Source organism: Equus przewalskii, chromosome 8 (genome assembly GCF_037783145.1).
Source record: "Equus przewalskii isolate Varuska chromosome 8, EquPr2, whole genome shotgun sequence".
Taxonomy (NCBI): Eukaryota; Metazoa; Chordata; class Mammalia; order Perissodactyla; family Equidae; genus Equus; species Equus przewalskii.
The window spans coordinates 44,089,703-44,111,490 of record NC_091838.1 but is presented as its reverse complement, the minus strand read 5'-3'; the positions used below and the strand labels follow the sequence as shown (position 1 = coordinate 44,111,490).

The 21,788-nt window shown below is 39.7% G+C and overlaps 2 protein-coding genes across 6 annotated transcripts in view; one reads left to right on the top strand and one right to left on the bottom strand.

The window, feature by feature from the left end:
- PTDSS1 (phosphatidylserine synthase 1) overlaps positions 1–1,188 on the bottom strand; it is a 66,819-nt gene extending 65,631 nt beyond the window's left edge. For all 3 annotated transcript variants that reach the window (XR_545919.2, XM_008526470.2, XM_070631786.1), the window contains exon 1: positions 581–1,188. Coding sequence is in view for 1 of the 3 variants with exons in the window: in XM_008526470.2 (XP_008524692.1) it covers positions 581–759 (179 nt within the window). In the remaining 2 variants the exon portion in view is untranslated. The remainder of the gene's footprint in view (positions 1–580) is intronic.
- On the top strand, positions 1,176–21,330 carry MTERF3 (mitochondrial transcription termination factor 3). Of its 3 annotated transcripts, XM_070631787.1 has the most exons (10): positions 1,184–1,303; positions 4,049–4,397; positions 5,685–5,837; positions 8,828–8,934; positions 9,829–9,948; positions 10,497–10,686; positions 15,243–15,390; positions 15,765–15,836; positions 17,056–17,217; positions 21,055–21,330. In XM_070631787.1, exons 5-10 carry the CDS (start codon positions 9,906–9,908, stop codon positions 21,247–21,249), a joined length of 810 nt encoding a protein of 269 aa, XP_070487888.1. In that variant the 5' UTR covers positions 1,184–1,303; positions 4,049–4,397; positions 5,685–5,837; positions 8,828–8,934; positions 9,829–9,905; the 3' UTR covers positions 21,250–21,330. The 3 variants fall into 3 exon arrangements, with proteins under 3 accessions (XP_008524696.2, XP_070487888.1, XP_070487889.1); XM_070631788.1 differs by lacking the exon at positions 8,828–8,934; XM_008526474.2 differs by lacking the exons at positions 8,828–8,934; positions 9,829–9,948 and having other exon boundaries at positions 1,176–1,303.
- Positions 21,331–21,788: the final 458 nt, after the last annotated feature.

Genomic DNA, 21,788 nt, shown 5'->3' with positions numbered 1-21,788 from the left:
CCCATGTGCATTTTGTGCGTTGCAAGTAGTGCTGAATACCGGAGGAGTTCCAGTGGAAGGGGTCTGGGTTGTGTCCTGGGCCTGTGTAGGGTGCATGTAGACGCTGTGGACTGGGGTGTTTTCTGTGTGGTGCTATGTGCGGAAAGTGGTGCATCCAAGATGATTCATGCGGTGTTCCGGGTAGGGACGGGGGCTGGAGAGGAGGGGGCCGTGTCGTGATGTGTGTGCGGGGCGATGCTGAGTTCGGGGGCATGGGGTGACGAGCGTGCTGGGTGACCCGCGAGTGCTCCTGATGTGGCCCGAGACGATGTATGGGAGAGTTAGTATCGCAGGGCTAGGGCCTGGGGGGTAGGGGCGAACGCTAGTCCAGAGGAGCTGTAGGGGAGGAAGCTGGGTGTGCTGGGAGACACTGGGCCGCTGGAGGAGCTGCTTGGGCAGCGGGTCTGCGAGTGTGTGCCTGGAGCAGCTAGCCCGCTTCCTCACCCAGAAGCCACACCGGGCCACGCTCCCCGCCACCACCTCCCGCCCGCCCTTTCCCTTCGCCCAAGATCGCGACCCCCGCGCACCCTGGCCGTCACACCTGGTGAAGGCGAAGTACATGAGGCTGACGATGGTGAAGCTGAGCAGGGTGATGGTGTGCGGCCGGTAGAAGAAGTCGATGGTGATGTCCTCCACTTGCTGTTCGTTGATCATCCGGAAATGCATCTTGTAGTTCACATCATCTTTGCTCAGGGTCCTGCTCCCCACGCAGGACGCCATGGCCCGCCTCCCCGTCCTGCAGCGGCGGCAGTGGTCCCGGCCCGTGGAGGCTGGGACCCCAGAGATGACGAGCCGCAGACGGAGGAGAGGAGGCCGGGCGGCGGGGACGGGTCTGGCGCGGAGCAAAGCCTGGGCGCCCAGGGAAGGACGGGCGCGGGAAGGCGGGGTTGCGGCGCCACCAACGCGGCCTCGGGCAGGGGACGCCGCCGGCCGTGCCCTAGTTGGCGTCCTGGGAGAGGACTCCCTATGGTCTCACGGTGTCTTTAGATGCCAAGAGGACGAGGTCTGAGGGAAGCGGCAAGCAGGAGAAGCGAAGCCGTGCCCCCTGGCCTGCTCTTTCCGCCGCAAGCCGCCCTGTCTCCTCCCGCGCGGCCCCGCAGATGGTCTCGCCCACTCCGGCCGCAGCCCACGTGGGCTAGGAAGCGCCGCCGCGCCGGCCGGGCCGGCAGACGAGCGGCTGTGCAGCGCGGCCGGACACTCCGCGCGGGCGTGTCAGCCCCGCAGCTGCCGCGAGAGAGACCGCCAGGCACAGGCCTCGCCACAGGTAAAGCCGGAGCCGCCGGAGCGCGGGGGGCGCGCTCGCGACTGGGGTTCGGGTCCGCGTCCACCTGCGTCCAGGCCGCTCCCCCGAGCCTCATGGCCTTTCGGTCTTCGCGGCCCAATCGGGGTGACTCATTTTGTTTTATTTTTTCCCTGACTGACGAGACGAAAACGCGACCCCGCGGGTTTATTAGCGCGCTTTGCGGAGGACGCGGAAGGAGGTCCGCCGTGTCAGCTGTCTTCCTGCGGAAGTTCCGTGTGGGGAACTGAAATGGAGTAAACTGGCCTCGGGAGGGCGGCGAGCGGTAGATGAGAGGCCCCTTATTACGAAGCCATCCTCCCACCCCCTTTTCAGCTCCTGCTTTCATTTATCAGCCGTACAGAGGTAGAAATCTTGAACTCTCTAAAAACAGTATTTCAATGCTAATTCATATTCCTAGCCAAGTAGTAAAGCACACAGTTGAGAACTGGTATATGACATTTCAATGGACTTATGAATTAAGACTTTTTTCTTTTATCTTCCTGATGAAAGAGTCGTGTTAGAAGACATCACTACGTAGGGCTTCTATACACATCTGTGCATACCTAACCCGCTTTTGAATACCGTGTAGGCAAATGAGTTAACCATTGTTGCAATGGAATCGTTTCCGTTCTACAAACTTTGGGGCAGTGCAAGGCTCTGGGCTAAGGGGGAATAGTTGCTGAGTGGGTGGATCCAGAGATGAGACCCAGCCGTGCTTTCGTGAACGAACCGTTAACCAGTTGTTAAGAGGTACACACAGCAATGAAATGGTGATGCAGAGAAGATAGTGCGCTTGTAAATAAAAATACAAGGATAAACAGTTGTATGCATAAAAGTCTTTTAATGAATATGGATTGAATTCCAAAGGCAATCTGTCTGATGTGGGAGGAGTATTGAGCCTGGAAAAGCTTCAGAGTGAATTTGGGATTTCAGGAGTTTGCTTTGAAGTACGACAAAATGCTAGATGAACTTAGAAGTCAAAACGTTTTAGAGCCGATAGGGACCTTAGGAATTATCTAATTGTACCCGTAACCTTTTTAAAAAATGGTTATTTAAGGAATGGTTATTGAAGCCCCATCGTGGGCCAGTCATTGTGCTAGCCCACTCAAGAAACTTAGTCTTGTCAAGGTAGCATAACTGAGGTTTTCTGGCTTCCAATTTAGTGACCTGTGACTTTGGTGTGCAGAGAATGAATGTTGTAGGTTTGAGGGAAAACTTGACAGATTTGGAGGCTCATTTTCTACCAAAATTTAACAAAAATCACCTATCCCACGAAACTATTGTGAATACCTATTGCCTTTCTAAAATCAGTTCAGAATAACAGTGAGACTTCCACTTTTATAAATCTCTTTCAGGAGGCTCCCTAAGCTACATATCTCCAAGAGGAGGTTAGACCCTAAAGAATTTGGCCTAATTCAGAACATAAAACAAGCTGAATTCCAGTATGGAGAAAAACCAAAGCAAAAAGTTGTATGCAACAATTAATTCAGCAGAATTCATTTATATTTGGTTGTGTAATCAATAATAATAATGGCTAACATTTGTTGAGCATTTCCATATGCTGGACTCCATGCTGTGTTTTATATGGATTATCTTATTTACAGTAAAATTATATACATCAAATTTACCTTTTTATTTAAGCTGGCTAAATGTAAAATTCCTTCATATTCCTGGAGTTTAAAGTAACGACAGCCTTTCTTGATTAAAAAGTCTTTTTAAGGGGCTGGCCCCGTGGCCGAGTGGTTAAGTTCGCGCGCTCCGCTGCAGGTGGCCCAGTGTTTCGTTGGTTCGAATCCTGGGCGCGGACATGGCACTGCTCATGGAGCCATGCTGAGGCAGCGTCCCACATACCACAACTAGAAGAACCCCACAACGAAGAATATACAACTATGTACCGGGGGCTTTGGGGAGAAAAAGGAAAAAATAAAATCTTTAAAAAAAAAAAAAAAAAATCTTTTTAAAAACAATTGCTTTTTCAGTGATAGTATACATGAATTCATTGCTGGTTGCTTATGCGTTTCTGTGACTTCATTTTGACCTTTTTTTGTTTTTGAAGGCTTTTCTTTCTCTTTTTTTCTGCAGTCAAACAGAATTTGACAAAACTTGTTTTGTTCAATTCCCTTTTGAGGAACAGCTTTATCTGTGAAGTAAACAATTGTGTTCAGCCCTGAGGATAAGCAAGAAACAACCTTCTAGATAGCAATAATAATATTTCAGTGATTCATTTAAGACAAAATAGATGTCTTCCTGTTTTTTTGTGTCTAATGTATACACATAAAATGGATTTGAATAATTCAGTGTTATTTTGATCAGCAGTCTGCTTCTTAAACCTCCTTCAAACCAAATTTCAAGAACACTGAATTGCATCACCTTATTTTCTGTAAATTATTAAATTAACAGATTATTGGGTTCAGCTGTAATTTGAACATTTACAGATTTTTAAGTGTTTTTCTTATACTAGTGATTTTGCTTTTTGCTTGTAAATTGTAAAGCATATCTTTATTTTTCCAGTTTAGAAGTTCCTGACTTTCGGTTTGTAACTGAGACTACCTTGTTTTTGGCTTTTCCTGTGTTTAAGAAATATCTGACTACTTTGTCATCTAAATTTATTAAACACCTTTTAATTAGGAAAAAATTCTAGTTTATCTTTTTGTTGTTTGAATACTGTTTTAAACATTTAAGTAAAGTAAGTTTCTCATTTTTGACAATTATATTTTTCCTTTGTAGGCTACTTTAAGAAAAATGGCCCTATCAGCCCAACAGATACCCAGATGGTTCAACTCAATTAAATTGATTAGCGTCATTACTGCTCCACAACTCAGACAGTGCTCTCAGAGGGCTGGGAAAACTCTGTTGTGTGGCTTTTCTGCTCAGCCTCAGATGTCCTCTGACAATTTCTTTCTCCAGTGGGGATTTAAGACTTACAGGACTTCCTCCATGTGGAGTGGTTGCCAGTCGGCCAACTCCGGTAGGCAAGAGAGTAATTCTGCCCGAAGCACTCTGCTTCCTTCCGTGAATGAACAGTCGCAGAAGACACAAAAGACACCCAACTTTGATTCTGAGCTGTCTCTAGAAGGTAATTCTGAGCTTTCAAAAAAGTCCCCTTTGCCCCATTCTGGTAGTTTGAACAACCTACCTGTTTACATTCTGTTAGCCCGTTTCAAGTCATACTTTGTACCAGGCAAGAAAAAGAACAATGTCAGTTCTAATCGTTTACTTCTGTTATATCTTTATTTTACCGACTAAGAAAAAAAGTGTGTAGGTTAGTGTATATAAGATTATTTTATACCTATATATATAATGTTTGCATCTAAATACTTTATTATTTAGATTCTGTAAAAAATTTTTTTCTGGTGGTAATTAGGTTTCTTAGAGTATCATTTACGTCAAGTAAAAATCTTCCTTTTTTGGTATACAGTTCTGTGAATTTTGACATAGGCAGTTAGTTGTGTAACAACCACCACAGTCAACAAATAGAACAGTTATATGACCCCTAGAAGCTCTCTTGTGTTACCTTTTAGTCATTCCTCTCACTTCTGTGCTTTCTATTGTAGGAATATTCCTATGCAAGGATTATTTCACTGCAAATTAGATAATATTGGGTTAAATAGAATATGAAAGAAAGCAAGCTGGAGAGAGGGAGGCAGGGAGGAGAGGCTGGCAATAAGAAATGAGAAAGGGTAGTGATTAGAGGCAAAAAATAGGACAGAAAAATCACAATCCTGAGTAAGGTAGGTTGCAGTTCCCAGTGTCTTCCATACTGTGTTTGATTAAGAAAAAACAAACAAAACAACAAAATCTCAGAATCAAGGCTGTACTAGAGAGGGTCACTTACCGAATGACTACAGGAGGTAGAAATAGAATCATGGAAGTCTTCTTAAAGACATATTTGATAACTTGGATGAGAGGGGATTGGATGAAGACAAAGACATTTCAGGATGTTACGACTTTAACCCATACAATTCAGGCTGGTAGAATATGTTGTACTTTTGGCTAAGTTAACAAGCTATGGTAGACTCAATCTCTTTCTCAAAATGTACTTGAAGGTCACTTGGTCTTTAGCATTCTTACCGATTAAAAGTGAAGAAAAGGAAAGGAATTTTGTACAGGACTCTTCCTTATAGAGTAGAAATTTATCAACAGATTTCTTATTTTGGAGGAACAGTAGTTGATCTGTAATAGTCTTAAGCTTACCTCTTAGGAGGTAGAAAATATTTGGACTTCTTAAATGTTTAATTCTGAAGTGATCCCAAGATTTAAAAAGAAGCAAAGTAGGGAAGAGCCTGTCTTGGTAGAAATAGCTTTCGGTGTACAGAATGGAGAGCTAACTTGCTTCTCTCTTTCCACGTGGCTGGCTTTAAAGGACTGGACGATTTGCCTCTGCTGTCTCCACTGCAGCCAGTTTCCGAGGAGGAGGCTGTGCAGATCATTGCAGCCCCCCCATTGCCCCCAGTTTCATTCACTCTTCGAGACTATGTGGATCATTCTGAGACTCTGCAGAACTTAGTGCTTCTAGGTAAGTGAGTTAATCTACAGGTACTTTTTGAGTGTACCCTTCACTTATTTTTTTGCCTTTTTAAATTAGCTTTTTTCTTTTTTTTTTTTTTTGAGGAAGATTAGCCCTAAGCTAACTGCTGCCAATCCTCCTCTTTTCGCTGAGAAAGACTGGCCCTGAGCTCACATCCGTGCCCATCTTCTTCTACTTTATATGTGGGACGCCTACCACAGCATGGCTTGCCAAACGGTGCCATGTCTGCACCTAGGATGTGAACTGGCGAACCCCGGGCCGCCGAAGCGGAACGTGCGAACTTAACCACTGTGTCACGGGGCTGGCCTCTAAATTAGCATTTTTAAACTTTATCAAAGTAGTACATATACATAAGTAGAAGACAAATAGTGTAGAAAAGACTTCTAGTGAAAAACTGTACCCCCTGCTTCTTCCCAACTTTGCATCCCATTTCCTGGAGGTGTCTCCTTTGATGGCTCTGTTTGTATTTAACCTCTAGGTGTTTATTTAAACTCTGATTGTTTATAGTGCTTTTGCTTGGTTCATTAGTTTTAGACATCAGTTGATCTCTTGTATGTACACACATTCTTTTCCCCTATTGTCTTTAATTCTCCCAATGTAGTTATATTAACAATTTTTAGATAAATTATTAGTGATGCCATTATGACTAAATATTGCTCGCTGTTCTCCAGGAAGTATACTATAATTGTTTTCCTTCCTGTACAACTTTTCATTTTCCAGAGTTAATAATTGCCTTGTTTTTTATTTGATTATTTTGTTGTTGTTGTTGTTCCTAGAGCTAAATTTTCCCACACCTTCCAGTGGCCTCTCAGGATGGTGTTTTCTACAGTTAACCCTATCAGACGATATATTAGTTCCATTTCTTTACTACCTCCTCATCTTCCTCCTGGAGATCGCTGTCATCTTGATTTGGATGGTTTCTCTCTAGGTCTGCTCCGTGATTATCTTAGCTTGTTGACTGGTAGGATGTAGGATGCACTTGGATATGGACAGTTAAAGGCAGCCAGAGGATCACACTGCAAACTTCTATTTAGTCCTCTTATTTTCAGTCTAGCAACTTATTGCAAACTTCTGCTTTTCCCATTATCTCTGGGTCTGGCACTGCTCTTACTTGATTTTCCCAGATAATGAACCTCTTTTCCCTCGGAGGATCAAGAGGAACAGGATAGGTAAGGGATTATCCCTCAAATCCATCAGCTTTTCTCATTCTCCAGTCACTGCCTTAGTTTAGGTCCTCATTTTTTGCTGAAAAGTTAGGAGTTTCCTAACTTGATAGTATTTTTGTCAGCAGTATTGCCCGATAATCTTGGTAATGTTGTACTCTTTCTAAAATGCAAATCTGACTAGGTCAGTGACCTACTTGAGATCCTTCACAGTGTCTCCATGGCATCAGAGTCCTTCATGGTCTGGCCCCTGTTTACCTTTTTAGCTTCACTACTTGCCACTTCCCTCCTTTGGTTGGCCAGCTCTGATAACTGGAGAACTTAACTCAAGTTCAAGTAACTTCTAACATGTCTTTTCTGACCCTCCAAACAGAGTGACCCTCCTCTGGGTTCTCACATCAACCCCGGCTAACTTGCATCCTAGCACTAATAACACTATTATAATTGTTTACTCATCTGTCCCTGGGAAAGTCACCCAAATGTATAGGGAATGCCCTTTGTTCTCAAGAAGGCTTCAAGTCTTCAGAAGCATCCGCATAAACATACATAAGAATAACTGCTGGAATGCAGGATGAAAGGTAAAGTGATAGGTCCCACATAAGAGATACACATAGTGTTCTCTGGGCCCAAGGGAGTGAGACAGAGGACATCTGCAAACAGGGGAGGCAGCCACCTTCCTTTTGGAACAGCTTTCCTCGCCTTGTGATAAGAAGTGCTATGGTGAGAAGATAAACGTAAGACATGGTCCTTATCTTTAAATAATTTACAGTACTCTTAGAGCTTTGGAATATGTTTCAGCCATTCCTTCATCTGCATGCTGGTCTGAGAAGTAACTGAAATGACAGTGCCTTAGAGGAGCCACGATTGCATTGTCAGACAGTATTTTTGAGGACTCAAATGTCCTGGTTCTTCTCTGTTTTCTGCCTTTCCCTGCCTGTTCTACATCCCGGGAGTCTGACCTCTCTGCACTAGGGCTCCTTTGCCAGCTGCCTTCTGGGCAGCATCAGCTAGTGGGAGGTACCTACAGGAGGAGAGGGAGGGCAGGTGGGAGTATTTCTTCCCTGTTCCCTCCTTGCTTTGGGTCATGCAACTGCCTCACTCCATCGCAGCTGCTCCTGCTGAGCAGTCCTTTCTCTCTAGCTTCCAGCTCCCTCTGAGTTCGGGTAGTACTTTTTCCCTCCTTGTCCCTTTAGGACTGGGGCGGGTGCCCTTCTTTGTTCCCTTAACTCTGCTCACACCTGCGTATAGAGTCCCTTTATTGAAGTCCTTTTTATTTGAATTTTCTGGGGCAGTTTCTGTTGCCTGCCAGATCCCTAATTGATACACTAAATACGTGTAACCATAACGGAATATGGTGGTAATGTTTGTAGTTGCTGGACTGCTGGGATAAAGCCAACTTAGACCGTGGTCACCCAGAAGGTAGAATCATGCGTTATTAGTTTTTTATATCCCCGGAGCCTACCCGAAGTGCCTGGTCTACAGTAGGCATTCAGTGACTATTTTTTCAAGTTAATGAAATTGTGAGTAAGCTGAAGTGATTTGTGCTGACAGCAGTGTGCTCTCCTGATGAGATTCTGCCCTCCTACGGCTGTTAAAAAGCAGCTTTTCAGGATTTTTGTTTCAGCACAGTCAGGGTGTGACAGCTCATGCTGAGCAAGGCACTTCAGCACATGTAAGCTGTAATATTTAGTTAAATTTGAAGTCTGAACCCTTTATGTTATTTTTAAAACATCCCTTCCCCCACTTATCACAGATTTTTGAAACTAGTTTCTATCTTATTTATTTATCCATCTATCCAATAATTTATTTTTCTAGGAATATTATTTTTAAGTTACAAAAGAATGAAATCTAGTTGTTAAAAGTACAAATATCACAAGACAAAGAACTCACCCTCTCTACATCTCCAGCTCTACTTTCCAAAGGTAACCACCTTACCAATTTGTTGAGAAGCTTTCCAGACCTTTTTCTATACAAATATATATTATACAGAAAGCCAGGCATAGGTTGTATATTTTATGTGGTCAAAATAATAGTATTTAAATTCTGTGTTTTCTTCTAGTAGTTTTAGAGTTAGTGCACGTTTAAATTCTTAATCAATTTGAAATTTTTGTATTAGATATAGAATGAATTTTTAGAAAATTTTTTAACTTTATTGAGGTCATATTGGTTTATAACATTGTGTAATTTCAGGTGTACATTATTATGTATCAGTTTCTGCATAGACTAGAAGGAATTCTCAATTTTTTTCCAAATAATGGGGCTAGTGGCCCCATTATATTTTAGTGAATAGTCCATCTTTTGCCCATTTATTTGATATGCTAAATTTTTAGTTCATCCTGGATTTGTTTCTGGTCTTTATTGTGTATGTGTGCACGTGTTCTAATAGTATATGGAATTATTATTTATTTTTCTGGTCATGGACACCATTAAAAATGTTTTTATTTCATTGCTTTTATATTTAAGACTGTAAAGTTGCATCTAGAAATCAGTTTGAGAGTTGTTTTTAACCAGAAGAATATTTTTAAGAATAGAAAATTTTAAGTCTAAACTTGGTTTTACATTATCTTTGAATGTTTATTCTCAAAATAAGGAATAGACCTTTCCTATCCTTGTTTAATTTGTTATTTTAATCAGATAAAAGGAAAAAATGAGAGCATTAAATGCTCAGTTTTAATGAGAATTTTGAATTACAGGTTACTTTGATTCCCTGCCTAATTAATGTTGACATCTAATTATATCCATAACCAAAGAATACTTAAAAACAACTTGCTTTCTCCCCTTCTTTCTCTCTCCTGTCCCTTGTCTCATTTACTTAGATCACCTAAGATTCTAAGGATAGGTGAAGGTTACAGAGTGTGTACTTTCTGCTTTGTTGTGCACCTGAGGGCTGCATATGTTCCCCCTTCTCATGCAGACATTTCTTGAACTCCTTCAAGGTACTTGTCTCTGTGCTAAACACCTGGATATTACAGTGAGTAATGAGTAAGACAGAGGGTCATTTTTATTCCCCCTATGGAGGGGATTATGAGCATATTTTAAAAATAATGCTTATAACTAAGAAAATGATTAACTTCAAAGAAAATAATTTATTCATAGAGTTTGTTACCCTGCAGAATTACCAGTCAAGCAATTACCATGGAGAACATTAGGGGCTCATAAGCATCCTTCAAACAGTGTTCACGAAACCTTGGATAAAGATGATGATCCTAGGCCAGGGTGACAGTGCATTTGTTTTGGGTGGAAATTTAGCCCGAAATGCACTGTTTTCCTCTATACATGGCTTTGAAATAAATACTACATTTTCACTTTATTTTTCTTCCTTCAACCAATTTAGTTTAAAGGTATTTAGAAGTTTCTATTGGCCAATCTCAGTTCTCCCATAGATAGGTTGTTGATCTCCATCAGTAATTTCTTGTTTCTCTGTATCAAGTTTAATGACTGAGCTAAGCAGTTATTTTCAAACCGTGTTTGTAATTTATTATAGGATTGGATTTGTCCAAGATAGAAAAACAGCCAGATGCAGCCAACCTCCTTCTGAGACTGGATTTTGAAAAAGACATTAAGCAAATACTCCTGTTTCTTAAAGATTTGGGTATAGAGGATAACCAACTGGGAACATTCCTGACTAAAAACTATGCTATTTTCTCTGAAGACCTTGAAAATCTTAAGACCAGGTAGGGCTTTTAGAATGATTCTCACATAACCAAAGAAACAGTTATGGAGGAAATGTGTGTGAAAGTTATTTTTTAAGTCTCAGCTGCACATGATCTACTGAGATAATGAACATGAATGTTATTTTCTTGTTATGGACCTTTGATCAATATTTATCTAAAACTCTTATTTCACTACCCATTATTTTTTTTGCTTTCAACTTATTGCTGAGTCAGTACTTAACTGTTTCTCTTCAGAAACTGGAATGAGCTTTTTAAAAACTCCATTAAAAAGGGGCAGAATTATCTGAGAGTGCACTTAAAGTTATGAAAGCCTGAACTTTGTTTTTTTCTGACCAATTTTAGATGGTAGTCATTTGACATTTTCTTGGCAAATTATTGTACAATTTGCTTAATCATTTCTGTAAGTTGGCTATTTTCGTTGTTCCTTTTTTTCTTCTTTAAATAGCACTTCCATAAACATCTTTGTACTTCATTCAACATTCAAAGAATTTATTGAATCTGTGAGAATCAATACAGTGAGATAGTATTGATCTGTGAGATAGAATCCTGCTAGGCATTGGGAGCACCTCAGAGAACAAAACAGAGTCCCTGTCCCTAAGTTCACATTTCGAATCCATCATCATCCCCACCTCTTGCCTAAATCACTTCTTCTCTGTATTTCCAGATTCACTGAATGGGGGCACTGTTCACTCTGTTGCCCAAATCAGAAATGTTGGCATTAACTTTGGCTTCTCTTCTTTTAGCGTCCACATCTAATTAATCATGAAGGCCTATCAGTTCTATTTTTCTCTCTCTCAAATCAGTCAAAGCATTTCCCTTAATCTTCACTTTGAATACTTTCCTTGGGCCGCCATCATTTCACATGAAGATTACTGCACTAACAGTAAGTAAAGTAACAGAAGATTAACAGTCTCCTAATTGTTCGGCCTCTAGTCTTCTCTCCCCAGACTAGTCTCACACTAACTTTGAGCCTCACTACATTTCGGAGAGCTTTGCAGTTCCTTGAACCATCAGAGTCTAATGCCTTGAATCTGAATTAAGAGAAAACAAAACAAAAAACTGCATTTCTTAATTGAACAATTTGAGCCCTTTTATATCTGCAAGGCACTGAGCTAGACTTGAACCATGTAAGATGAACATGCTGTGTCCCTTCATGAGACTTACGGATTGGTCTAATGTAGATAAGCTATTACAATACAAGGAAGAGAAAGAATGATTTTAGTAAACTCAATCTGACACATCCAGCTCTGCTCCTCCTTAGTCAGGAACACTGTTCCCTCCGATTCAGACACCAACTCGCCCTAGTTGCTCAAGGTTTATTGCTAGGAAGCATGCATACTAGGAGGTGGGGATCACTGGGGGCCATTTCAGAGGCTGCCTACTGCACCATTATTATTAGTATCCCCATTTTACAGGGGAAGCACAAAGAGGTTAAATAATTGCCCAATACTACACCACTAGTGTAAGTGGCAGAGCTGGATTCAAACCAGTTAGTCTAACTCGGAGTCCTGGCTACTACACCGTATCGTCTCCCTACATTTAATTCTGGGAAGCCAACTTAAGCTTAAAAGGAGCTTAAGTTACTTGTTCAAGATCACACATGCTCCTGACGACTAAGGAATAATATCATAAGGATATTCTCGTAGTGTAATGGTTTTTAAGCCTGGCTGACTGGTAAATTAAACTGTGAAACATTTCTTAAATTACTTGGACTTGTTTAATAGGTAATTTATCCACATGTACTCAAAAGGATATACAGTGACAAATAAGCTTCTACTGGAAGAAGCAAGGATATGATAATCTTCATTTAGTTGAACTTAGCTTCTGGCTCTGCTATATACAACAGTTTTATTTTCTAGAATTTCTGTAACAACACTGATTTTATATACTTGTTTTCTTTTTAATGAGGAAAATTTTAAATGTATAAAAAAGTTATTTGATTCTTTCTAAGAATTTTCAAATGAATAATCTGCATTTAAATTATTTAAATATTTTTTTGGTTGGGCCTTATATCTTAATGTTTTCTTAGAAAAATGAGGGCTGGCCCAGTGGTGTAGCGGTTAAGTTCACGTGCTCTGCTTTGGCGTCCCAGGATTCACAGGTTCAGATCCCGGGTGCAGACCTACGCACTGGTCGTCAAGTCATGCTGTGGCTGCAGCCCACATACAAAATAGAGGAAGATTGGCACAGATATTAGCTCAGGGCCAGTCTTCCTCAAGCAAAAAACGAGGAAGATTGACAACAGATGTTAGTTCAGGGCCAGTCTTCCTCACCAAAAAAAAGAAGAAGAAGAAAAGTGATCACAATGTAGACAACAGTTTTGATAATGTTTTTTTTGCTTCCTCTTGCTCTCCCTTCCCCTGGTGGTGCCCCTCAATGTTGTGTGGCCAGTTTAGGTTAAGTGGGTTAAGCCCATCACATAGGCTCCCTTTTCCAGTGTGTTCCAAAATGTCCCGCCCACTAAAGAAGGATAGCAAGTTCCTTTCTTTTCTTCTTCTTCTCCTCAAAGCCGCCTAGTACATAGCTGTATATTCTAGTTGTAGGTTCTTTTGGTTGTGCTATGTGGGACACTGCCGCAGCATAGCCTGATGAGTGGTGCTAGGTCTGCGCCCAGGATCTGAACCAGTGAAACCCTGGGCCACTGAAGCGGAGCACATGAACTTAACCACTTGGCCACGGGGCCAGCCCCTTGATAATGTTTGAATCAGATATTGACCCTTGCTGCCACCAAAAAAAATGAAAAAAAAAAATAATCCTTTTTTTTGCCTACTTATTCCTGTCCCTCATCAACCTTCCAAGACTCATCTCTGGAGGCAGCTACTATTATCAAGTTTTTGTTCAACCTCCCAAGAATGTTTTATCATACACAAGCATATATGTATATCTTTGTACACACTTATACGTTAACACACATACATAGAATTGGTAGCATTGACACATACCATTCTGTACCCCACTTTCTTTCTTTAACTATATCTTGGAGAGTCTTTCTTGTCGGTGCTTCCTTTTCTTTTTAAGCTAGAATAGTTCATTTGTAGATCTATCTAGTCCCCTATTAATAAACACGTGGCAGTTTCCAGTCTTTACTATCACAACGAGACTACAGTGACTCTCCTTGTATACACTACGTCATTTCACACATATGGGTGGATCTCTGTAGGACAGTTTTCTAGAAGCAGAATTGCTACGTCAAAGGATATGTGCATTGCAGTTTTAATAGATATCGGCAAATTGTCCTGCGTATAGGTTGTTTTCCAGTTAACACTCCCACCAGTAGTGTACAGAAGTGCCAATTTCCCTATTATCTTCACTAATACGGTGCTATCACATTTTATGGTTTCAGTTCATTTTATAGATAAAGCTAATGCCTCGTTGTTTTGGAAATGATGTTTGGAGCATCAGATGTTTGGAGGATCTTTCCATATTTCAAATTTCTATTTACATTTCCTTTTCTTTAAATTATATCTGTTCTTTGCCATTTTTTAGTTGGGCCCTTTTATTTTTGTAAGTATTCTTTTGTATATTAACAAAATTAGTTCTTTCTCTGTGACATGTCATAAATATTTTTCCTAGATTGTCACTTGTCTTTGACTTTGGTGTTTTTTTGCCTTGCATTTTGAATTTTTATGTAGTTAAATTTATCAGTTTTTTCTCTCATGGCCTCTAAGGGACTGCTTTAAAGGAGTAATAGTCATTTGAGTAGAAAATATAAGTTCTGATATATGGTAGAGAAACATCATTGGCATTAGGTGTAGGCATGCCTGAGTTCAGATCTCAGCTTTGGCATTAATCTGGTGGCCTAAGTCATTGGTGGTCTAAGACAAGTCATTTAACTTCTCTGAATCTATGTTTCTTCAAGTGTAACGTGGAAAATTTACCTGGCTCACAGGTTTGTTCTTGTTTTTTCTGGTGAGAATTAGACAAGATAATGTTCTGGTATATTTTAGGCATTTAATAAAACTGCTTTTTACTATGTTTATAAATTTTTAAAAATAATGTTATTTTATTGTCAAACTTTCTATATTTTACTATCTTATTTTGGTTCCCACAAACTTAGGAAATTTCTTAGTTGTTAACAGAATAACATCTTGAAAGACTATAGTAAGAATTATTTATGAAAATACATACTCAGTATATGTACTAAAATAATTTCTCTCTTAGTTTCAGCCATGCTTGAGGATCTTTCTTTGTAAAACAAGTTCTGAATCTCTTATTTTTTAAATGTGTATGTTTTCTGTTCTTAGCAAAAAAAATTGTTAAACAGAAGCTATTTCATTTTTTTCTACCAAGTAATAAGTCAGATTCACTGAAAAGGGAATCTATCTGTTGGTGGATTTCAGAATTATATTCTGTTTCCAAGTATAAATGGAAACCATTCTAGAGTTGGATGGATGCTTGTTTTGTTTTAACCATGTTTTGGCCATTATTACATTATTGTAGAATGTTTAACTTATCTTTTTTTTTGGTGTGGGAGCCTTTTTAAAAACAGTTGTTACTTTGGAAAATAGCATGACACTAGTAAATGTTTATCATATGTATTTTGTTTGTTTCTCTAGAGTGGCTTATCTACAATCAAAAAATTTCAGTAAGGCAGATATTGCACAGATGGTCAGAAAGGCACCATTTTTGCTGAGTTTTTCAGTGGAAAGATTGGACAACAGATTGGGATTTTTTCAGAAAGAACTTCAACTTACTGTGAAGAAGGTAAAGAAAAGGAGAGAATTGTCTATTTCCATATCAGCTACATTTAGTAACACTTAAATCTCATGTTTCTAATGGATGTGTGGCCCATATGAATTCTGTAAATGCCTGGTATTTTCTGAACAAGATGAATTACCTGCTAGGTTAAGCATATAGCTGTATCATTATATAATTTTCCAGCAAATTGGTTCCTGAAGTTTTGTTTTCAGTATTTGTTTTTCCTCAAACAGTATTATGTTTGTATATTTCTGTTATTCCTAGCATTTCTCTGACAGGTCATATTTGAAATTTTGGTTTTGTATTCCTAGTAATGCCTTGATTTTCCAAAATAGTTGCATATTCATATGTAGTACTGATAATTTCTTTTATGACTCTAGACTCGAGATCTGGTGGTTCGTCTCCCAAGGCTGCTAACTGGAAGTCTGGAGCCCGTGAAAGAAAATATGAAGGTAGAATGACTTCAGGCTTTTGAGAAATCAGCTTCTTTCTTTAAATGTTTAAGTCTTCTGAAGGGGATACATTTTGCTTCTGTCATCTTAGAGAAAACTGGATTATAAAAGAAGTTATTTCTAAAATGATGGACATAGGAAATGATATAATAAATATCTAGCAAGCAGTTTATTTTAGTTAATAATATTTTCACATGTGGACCAGATGGTACATGAGTAAATTACCTTGCAGACATTGATACCCATAATCCTAGAGTAATAGATTAGGTATCTGGGTGGTACCTGGAAACTGCTTCTGTTGCCCAGTATGAGAGTCTGTGTCTATGTCAGATTCCTCCGTAGCGGGGAGGTGCCTTTTGGAGGCTGGATCCAAAAGATTTCTGTGAAGAGAGTAGTGGCCAGCACATTGCTCTCCTTAGAACCTGTGCCAGTTGCCAGCTCTAGTTCTATCACAGAACATACTAGACACTCGATACTGTCCTACCTCCAAGAGAGAATAGTGTAGAGCCAGGGCAGCTGACTAGTTAGTATACAGAGCTGTAGTAGTATTTGAAATTATTATATAAGACCTATTTTCTGAGGTGCTTAAAGTGTTTCATATTCAGTTGTTGAAGAAGTTTTTATTGAGCACCTGCCCACACACCATGCTGGGGAGATAGTCCCTGCTCTCATGGAGCTTACAGTCTTGTTGGGGGATAGCATGCAGAGTGATAAGAGCAATGGATTAATGGGGGAGCCATAGGTTTCTATGAATGTACACAGAGGACCTAACCCACATTTGGGTGTTTAGTTTTATCATCTCAGTCTGGAAATTTGACATGTAGTTTTTCCAGATAACATGTATATGAGTGTGCTTGGGAGCAGAGGCTCAAAAAGCACTTTGAAAATCTTACTGCTGGTCTGTGTGGTGTAGGGTCCATACAGATAACCTGACCAGGCCTCCCATGTCCACCTTTATTCTATCTCATAATTATGATAGCTCCTTTTGGTGATCTTCATGGTGATCACCATGCTGTGAGTAGCTCATTCTCAGGAGAAGGGTCTGAAATTCAGTTTGCCCCCGAAGCAGGAAGCTATGCTCCCTTGAGGGCATTGGCATAGCTTTATCTCTAGATTTTAATGTTCTTATTTTAAATTTTAAAAGAATCAATGTGTCCTCTGGCATATACCAAAATAACTATTTCTATTCATGATTCATAACAATTCTACTTTCTTTTAGGTTTATCATCTTGAGCTAGGTTTTAAACTTAATGAAATTCAACATATGATCACCAAAATCCCAAAGATGTTAACTGCAAATAAAAGGAAACTCACTGAGACTTTTGACTACGTTCACAATGTGATGAGCATTCCTCACCATGTCATTGTCAGGTTCCCGCAGGTAAGGAGTGCACAACTCTCTGCAGGAGCCGCATTGCCCTTCATTTGGAGCTGCTCTCTAGGTGCATATTGCTGTTCACTTGTGAAAGTTCCTTGCTATTTATGAAGGAATTGGACTGAATGCAGTCTAGCTCTGAGAGTTGTATTAAGGTCATCTTTATTTTGCCCATCTTTTTATCAAGACATCTAGCAAATGGAGTAGAGGGATCACTTGTGAAAAGTTTACAACTTCTAAGGCACACATGCATATCTCTGGTGATGAATCTCCTTCCCTGTAGTTTTTACCTATTTCTTGTTATGTCCTTTGGAATCTAACGTATTCTCCTTTGTGTTTTTCTCCATTTAAATTTGGAATAGATCACTGCCTTTAAAGGTCCTTTCAATTCTACATATACTTTTTACTTATGGTCTATCTAAATCCATTAGTTAAGCCATATTTAATGATCTCCTACCAAAGCATAAAACAGCTCCAGTTTGCCATCATGCCAAAGCCATAATTATAGTTTCTAAGCTAATTAGACTTTCCTGTTCTTTAGCTAGTGAGTGACATTATTTGCTTGTTCACAAGAGTGTTAACTCTTTGAAAGCAGAGATCTTGTCGGGTTTATACCCTGCTGAAATCCCAGTGCCTGGAACTATACTGGGCAGTTCGTAGGCCCTAGATAAATACGTGTTGAACAAAGGATGCCATCCTTCTTTGCTGTTGGCCATGTGAATAGACAGACCCTTGGTAAGTATTCAGTGGATAAGTGAAAGATCGAATTTCATTAAAGTGATCCCTCTACTCCATGTGCTTACATTCTTGATGTAAAAATGGGCAAAAGAAATATGACTTTAATATAACTCTCAGAACTAGATGGCTTTTGGTACACTTCCTTTACAAATAGCATTATTTACCTGTCATACTTCACTGTGAATAGTCCCTTTATAGAGAATTTTTCTGTTTCATCAAATGCATATATATTCATTATAAAATGTTAGAAGCCTGCAGTGGTGCAAATTTGGCTTATAGAACAGTTGTAAAGTAAGTAATCTTTAACTAAAAGCATAAAAATTAGTTTTCCCCTGGGTTGGTAGATAATTCAGTGACAGTAGAGCATGATAGGAGAGTCTGATTTAGGGATACAAAAATCAGTCAGACATGGTCTTTCTTGTGGAACTTGTAATCTGGTGTGGAAGGAAGGTTTTAAAAATGTAATTGCTTTATATAATGTTAGAGTCTTAACCAGATGTCTTATAGAGCTATTTAATTTAGAAGAGGTAGGAAAATCTGTAAAAATAATAACAGCTATTGAGTGCTTACTATGTGCCAGCTCTGTCTTCACTTCCTTGTATTAATTCATTTAATCTTCACAACAACTATATGAGGTTGGTACTGTTATTATCCCTATTTTACAAATGAAGAGAGTAAGCATAAAGAGATTGAGTAACTTGTCCAAGGTTCCCCTGGTGACACGGGGCAGACCAAGGTCAGAACTCTGGCAGTTGAGCTTAAAAACCCATGTTCTCAACTAGGATATGCTGCCACTCTAAGTGAAATTTGAGTTATCAGTAGGATGAGTGGGGTCTCAAAGATGGACAGAAACTTTCCAAATAGAGGAAACTATAAACTTGACCAGATGCATCAAAATCACTTGTTTAAAATCACAGATTTTAGGCACCCCAAACCCTAGCTTCTGGGAAGTCTGTGGTAGAACTGTAGCTTCCATATGGAGATTCTCTGACTCCTAGGAGTCTGGGTGGTATTGCTGAAAAATACAACTCATTAATGGAAAAATACATTAACTGACAGTAGGACTGCCAGGAAACTGATACAGACTTTAAATTTTTGGCTGGTGCTTAAAAAATTCAGTGGTGTGAAACTAATTTTCTCAGGCAAATAGCAGTTCTGGTTGGCACATGTTTATGATTAATTAAAAAGAGGGAAACAATTATAACTTAAGAACTGGCTAGTTTAGTCATCAAAGCAGCAATCCTGGGAGGTAAAGGATAACGAAAACAGGGTAATGCACATGAGGAAATCACTAGTTAAGGAAAGAAGTTATATTCAGAATCCCCTAACACCTTGTTTCTCCTCTGACTGCGGGTGTCTGAATGCAGAGCTGGAGTCCACCCTAGGACAAAAGAGGATCAGTAATTCTCAGGCCAGGGTGTTTTTTTTATGCCTGAGAATTTAATGGATCATTAACAGGATGAAATTTTTCTGACAATGGCAAAATGGCCCCTTGTGGTCAACAAACAAACGAAAAAAGAAAAACTCAATCTGAGCTTTGGTATTTGGACTTAAAAGAGCACACAAATCTCTGGTAATAAAGTCACTTTGAACCATTGGAGAAGTAATATAATATCATAAGCTGTATAAATGCTTCTCAGTATTATTACATTTAGGAAATTAATAATAGTTTGGGAGCTTCTGAGTCATTTGTGGTCTTGTCTGTAGGTTGTATGATACTTTTCTAAGCCAAGAGTTATTGCATAGGCATACTTCTAAAGAAATACGTCTAAAAGCTTTTTACATCTTTATGAGAAGTAATAATGTAGTAATGGAAATTTAGTTGCCAAAATGAAGGCAGAACAGCATGTAATTTGTTTTTGCAGAGAGAGAGAAAAAGATGTTTTGTTCCCACAGAAAGCCAATCGTATGTTGAGTTAGCACATTATACTTTTTTTGGTCACTGTTTTCAAAGAACTTTAGTTTTCAACAATTGTTTTTCAAAATGTCCTCTCCAAATGATCTCTTATTATTTTGTTTCTACTCAAACATAGGAAAGGCTCCTAGAGGTCATGTGCCCTGTCAGGTGTTCCCAGTGCCTCTGAAATACAGCCAAGGGAAGGAACTGAGAACTAGTACTGAATGTAGTTCACATGTGCCCTGTCAGGTGTTCCCAGTGCCTCTGAAATACAGCCAAGGGAAGGAACTGAGAACTAGTACTGAATGTAGTTCACATGTGCCCTGTCAGGTGTTCCCAGTGCCTCTGAAATACAGCCAAGGGAAGGAACTGAGAACTAGTACTGAATGTAGTTCACATGTGCCCTGTCAGGTGTTCCCAGTGCCTCTGAAATACAGCCAAGGGAAGGAACTGAGAACTAGTACTGAATGCAGTTCACTTGGGCCTTGCCGGGGAGCCTCACAGATGTCTCTTCGGCTTCAGGGCTCTATTTCAAGTGTGGCCAGGTCTCCCACTTCTTCCTTCTGTCTTGTGGCTGGCTGTAGGGACTCAGCCTGCTTCCTTTTTAAAGTTGCTGGCACTCACTCTCCTCCTTGGGAGTTTTACCTCTGAGACAGGTAAAACGTACTTTCCCTAATTGCTCCCCTAGTGGCCAGGTTCACTTCATGTTGATACTAGTCAGAGAGAGGCAGCAGCAGGAATTTAAAAAAAAGTATGGAAGCTTCACAGCGTATGAAATCTTATAAATCTTTTGATGCCATAGATGTTGATCTCCAACTTTGGTTCTCAAACTTGGCAGGCGTCAGAATCGCCTGGGGGACTTGTGGGGCCCCCCTCAAAGCTTCTGGTTAAGTAGGCTTGGAGGGGCGCCTGAGGATTTCCTGTAACAGCCTCTCCCCTCTCTCTCTGGATTAGTCAGTGTTCTTTGCCTACAGTGTAGTCCTTAATTATTTTATAATTGTTATGTTGGTTAGTTTTGAGTCCCTTTTTAATAATAACTTCTTAGCAGAACCCATAGGATTTAAACCCTGTGGCATTTATCATAGTTACTGAGCATGTGGTGAATACTTTGTAATTGTTAGCCTATTAAAATTTTTAGCCAAATAAACATTCTAATCATCTTTCAGTGCACGATGTTTTTTTTAAAACTTTTTTTTTTTCTTTTCTAGATATTTAATACAAGGTTGTTTAAAGTCAAAGAAAGACATTTGTTTCTTACCTATTTAGGAAGAGCACAGTATGATCCAGCAAAACCTAACTATATCTCTTTGGACAAACTGGTATCTATGCCTGATGAAATATTTTGTGAAGAGATTGCCAAAGCCTCAGTACGGGACTTTGAAAAATTCTTAAAAACTCTTTAATTTTTGATGAATGTTAAAATGTAATAATGTCAAGTGGATGTATATATGAATATATTTTTAAATAAATGCCTCAAGCCTCAATTGGTATTGGAAACAGTTTCTTGATACTGTAAATTTGCGTACACTTGTGGTAGATCTTTCTCACAAGTTCCTAGTGACTTAATTCTTTGACTCAACCATTTCCTTCCTTCTGGGGAAGGAGAGAACTAAAAATACAGCAGGCTTAGAGAGAGAGAGTTGGTTTACTACAGGCTGCCATGTTGTCATTCTGGTGAAGATGGGAACAGTAGAGGATATTCCTCTTATATTCACAGGTCTTTTAGTTTCATTATAAGGCAGCTTTATTTTCTTTGAAATGTTAGGAGTTTCTGGAGCATACCATATTATTCATAAATATCTGGTACTCACTAGATAATGCTACAAAACACCTTCCATTTTGGATTATCTTCACAGTTATCTTCCTGAGCACAGATATTCAAAGTTGCCCACAGTTGGCTACTGAGAATCAGGAAAGGGAACAAAGATAGAATAGTAGTTTG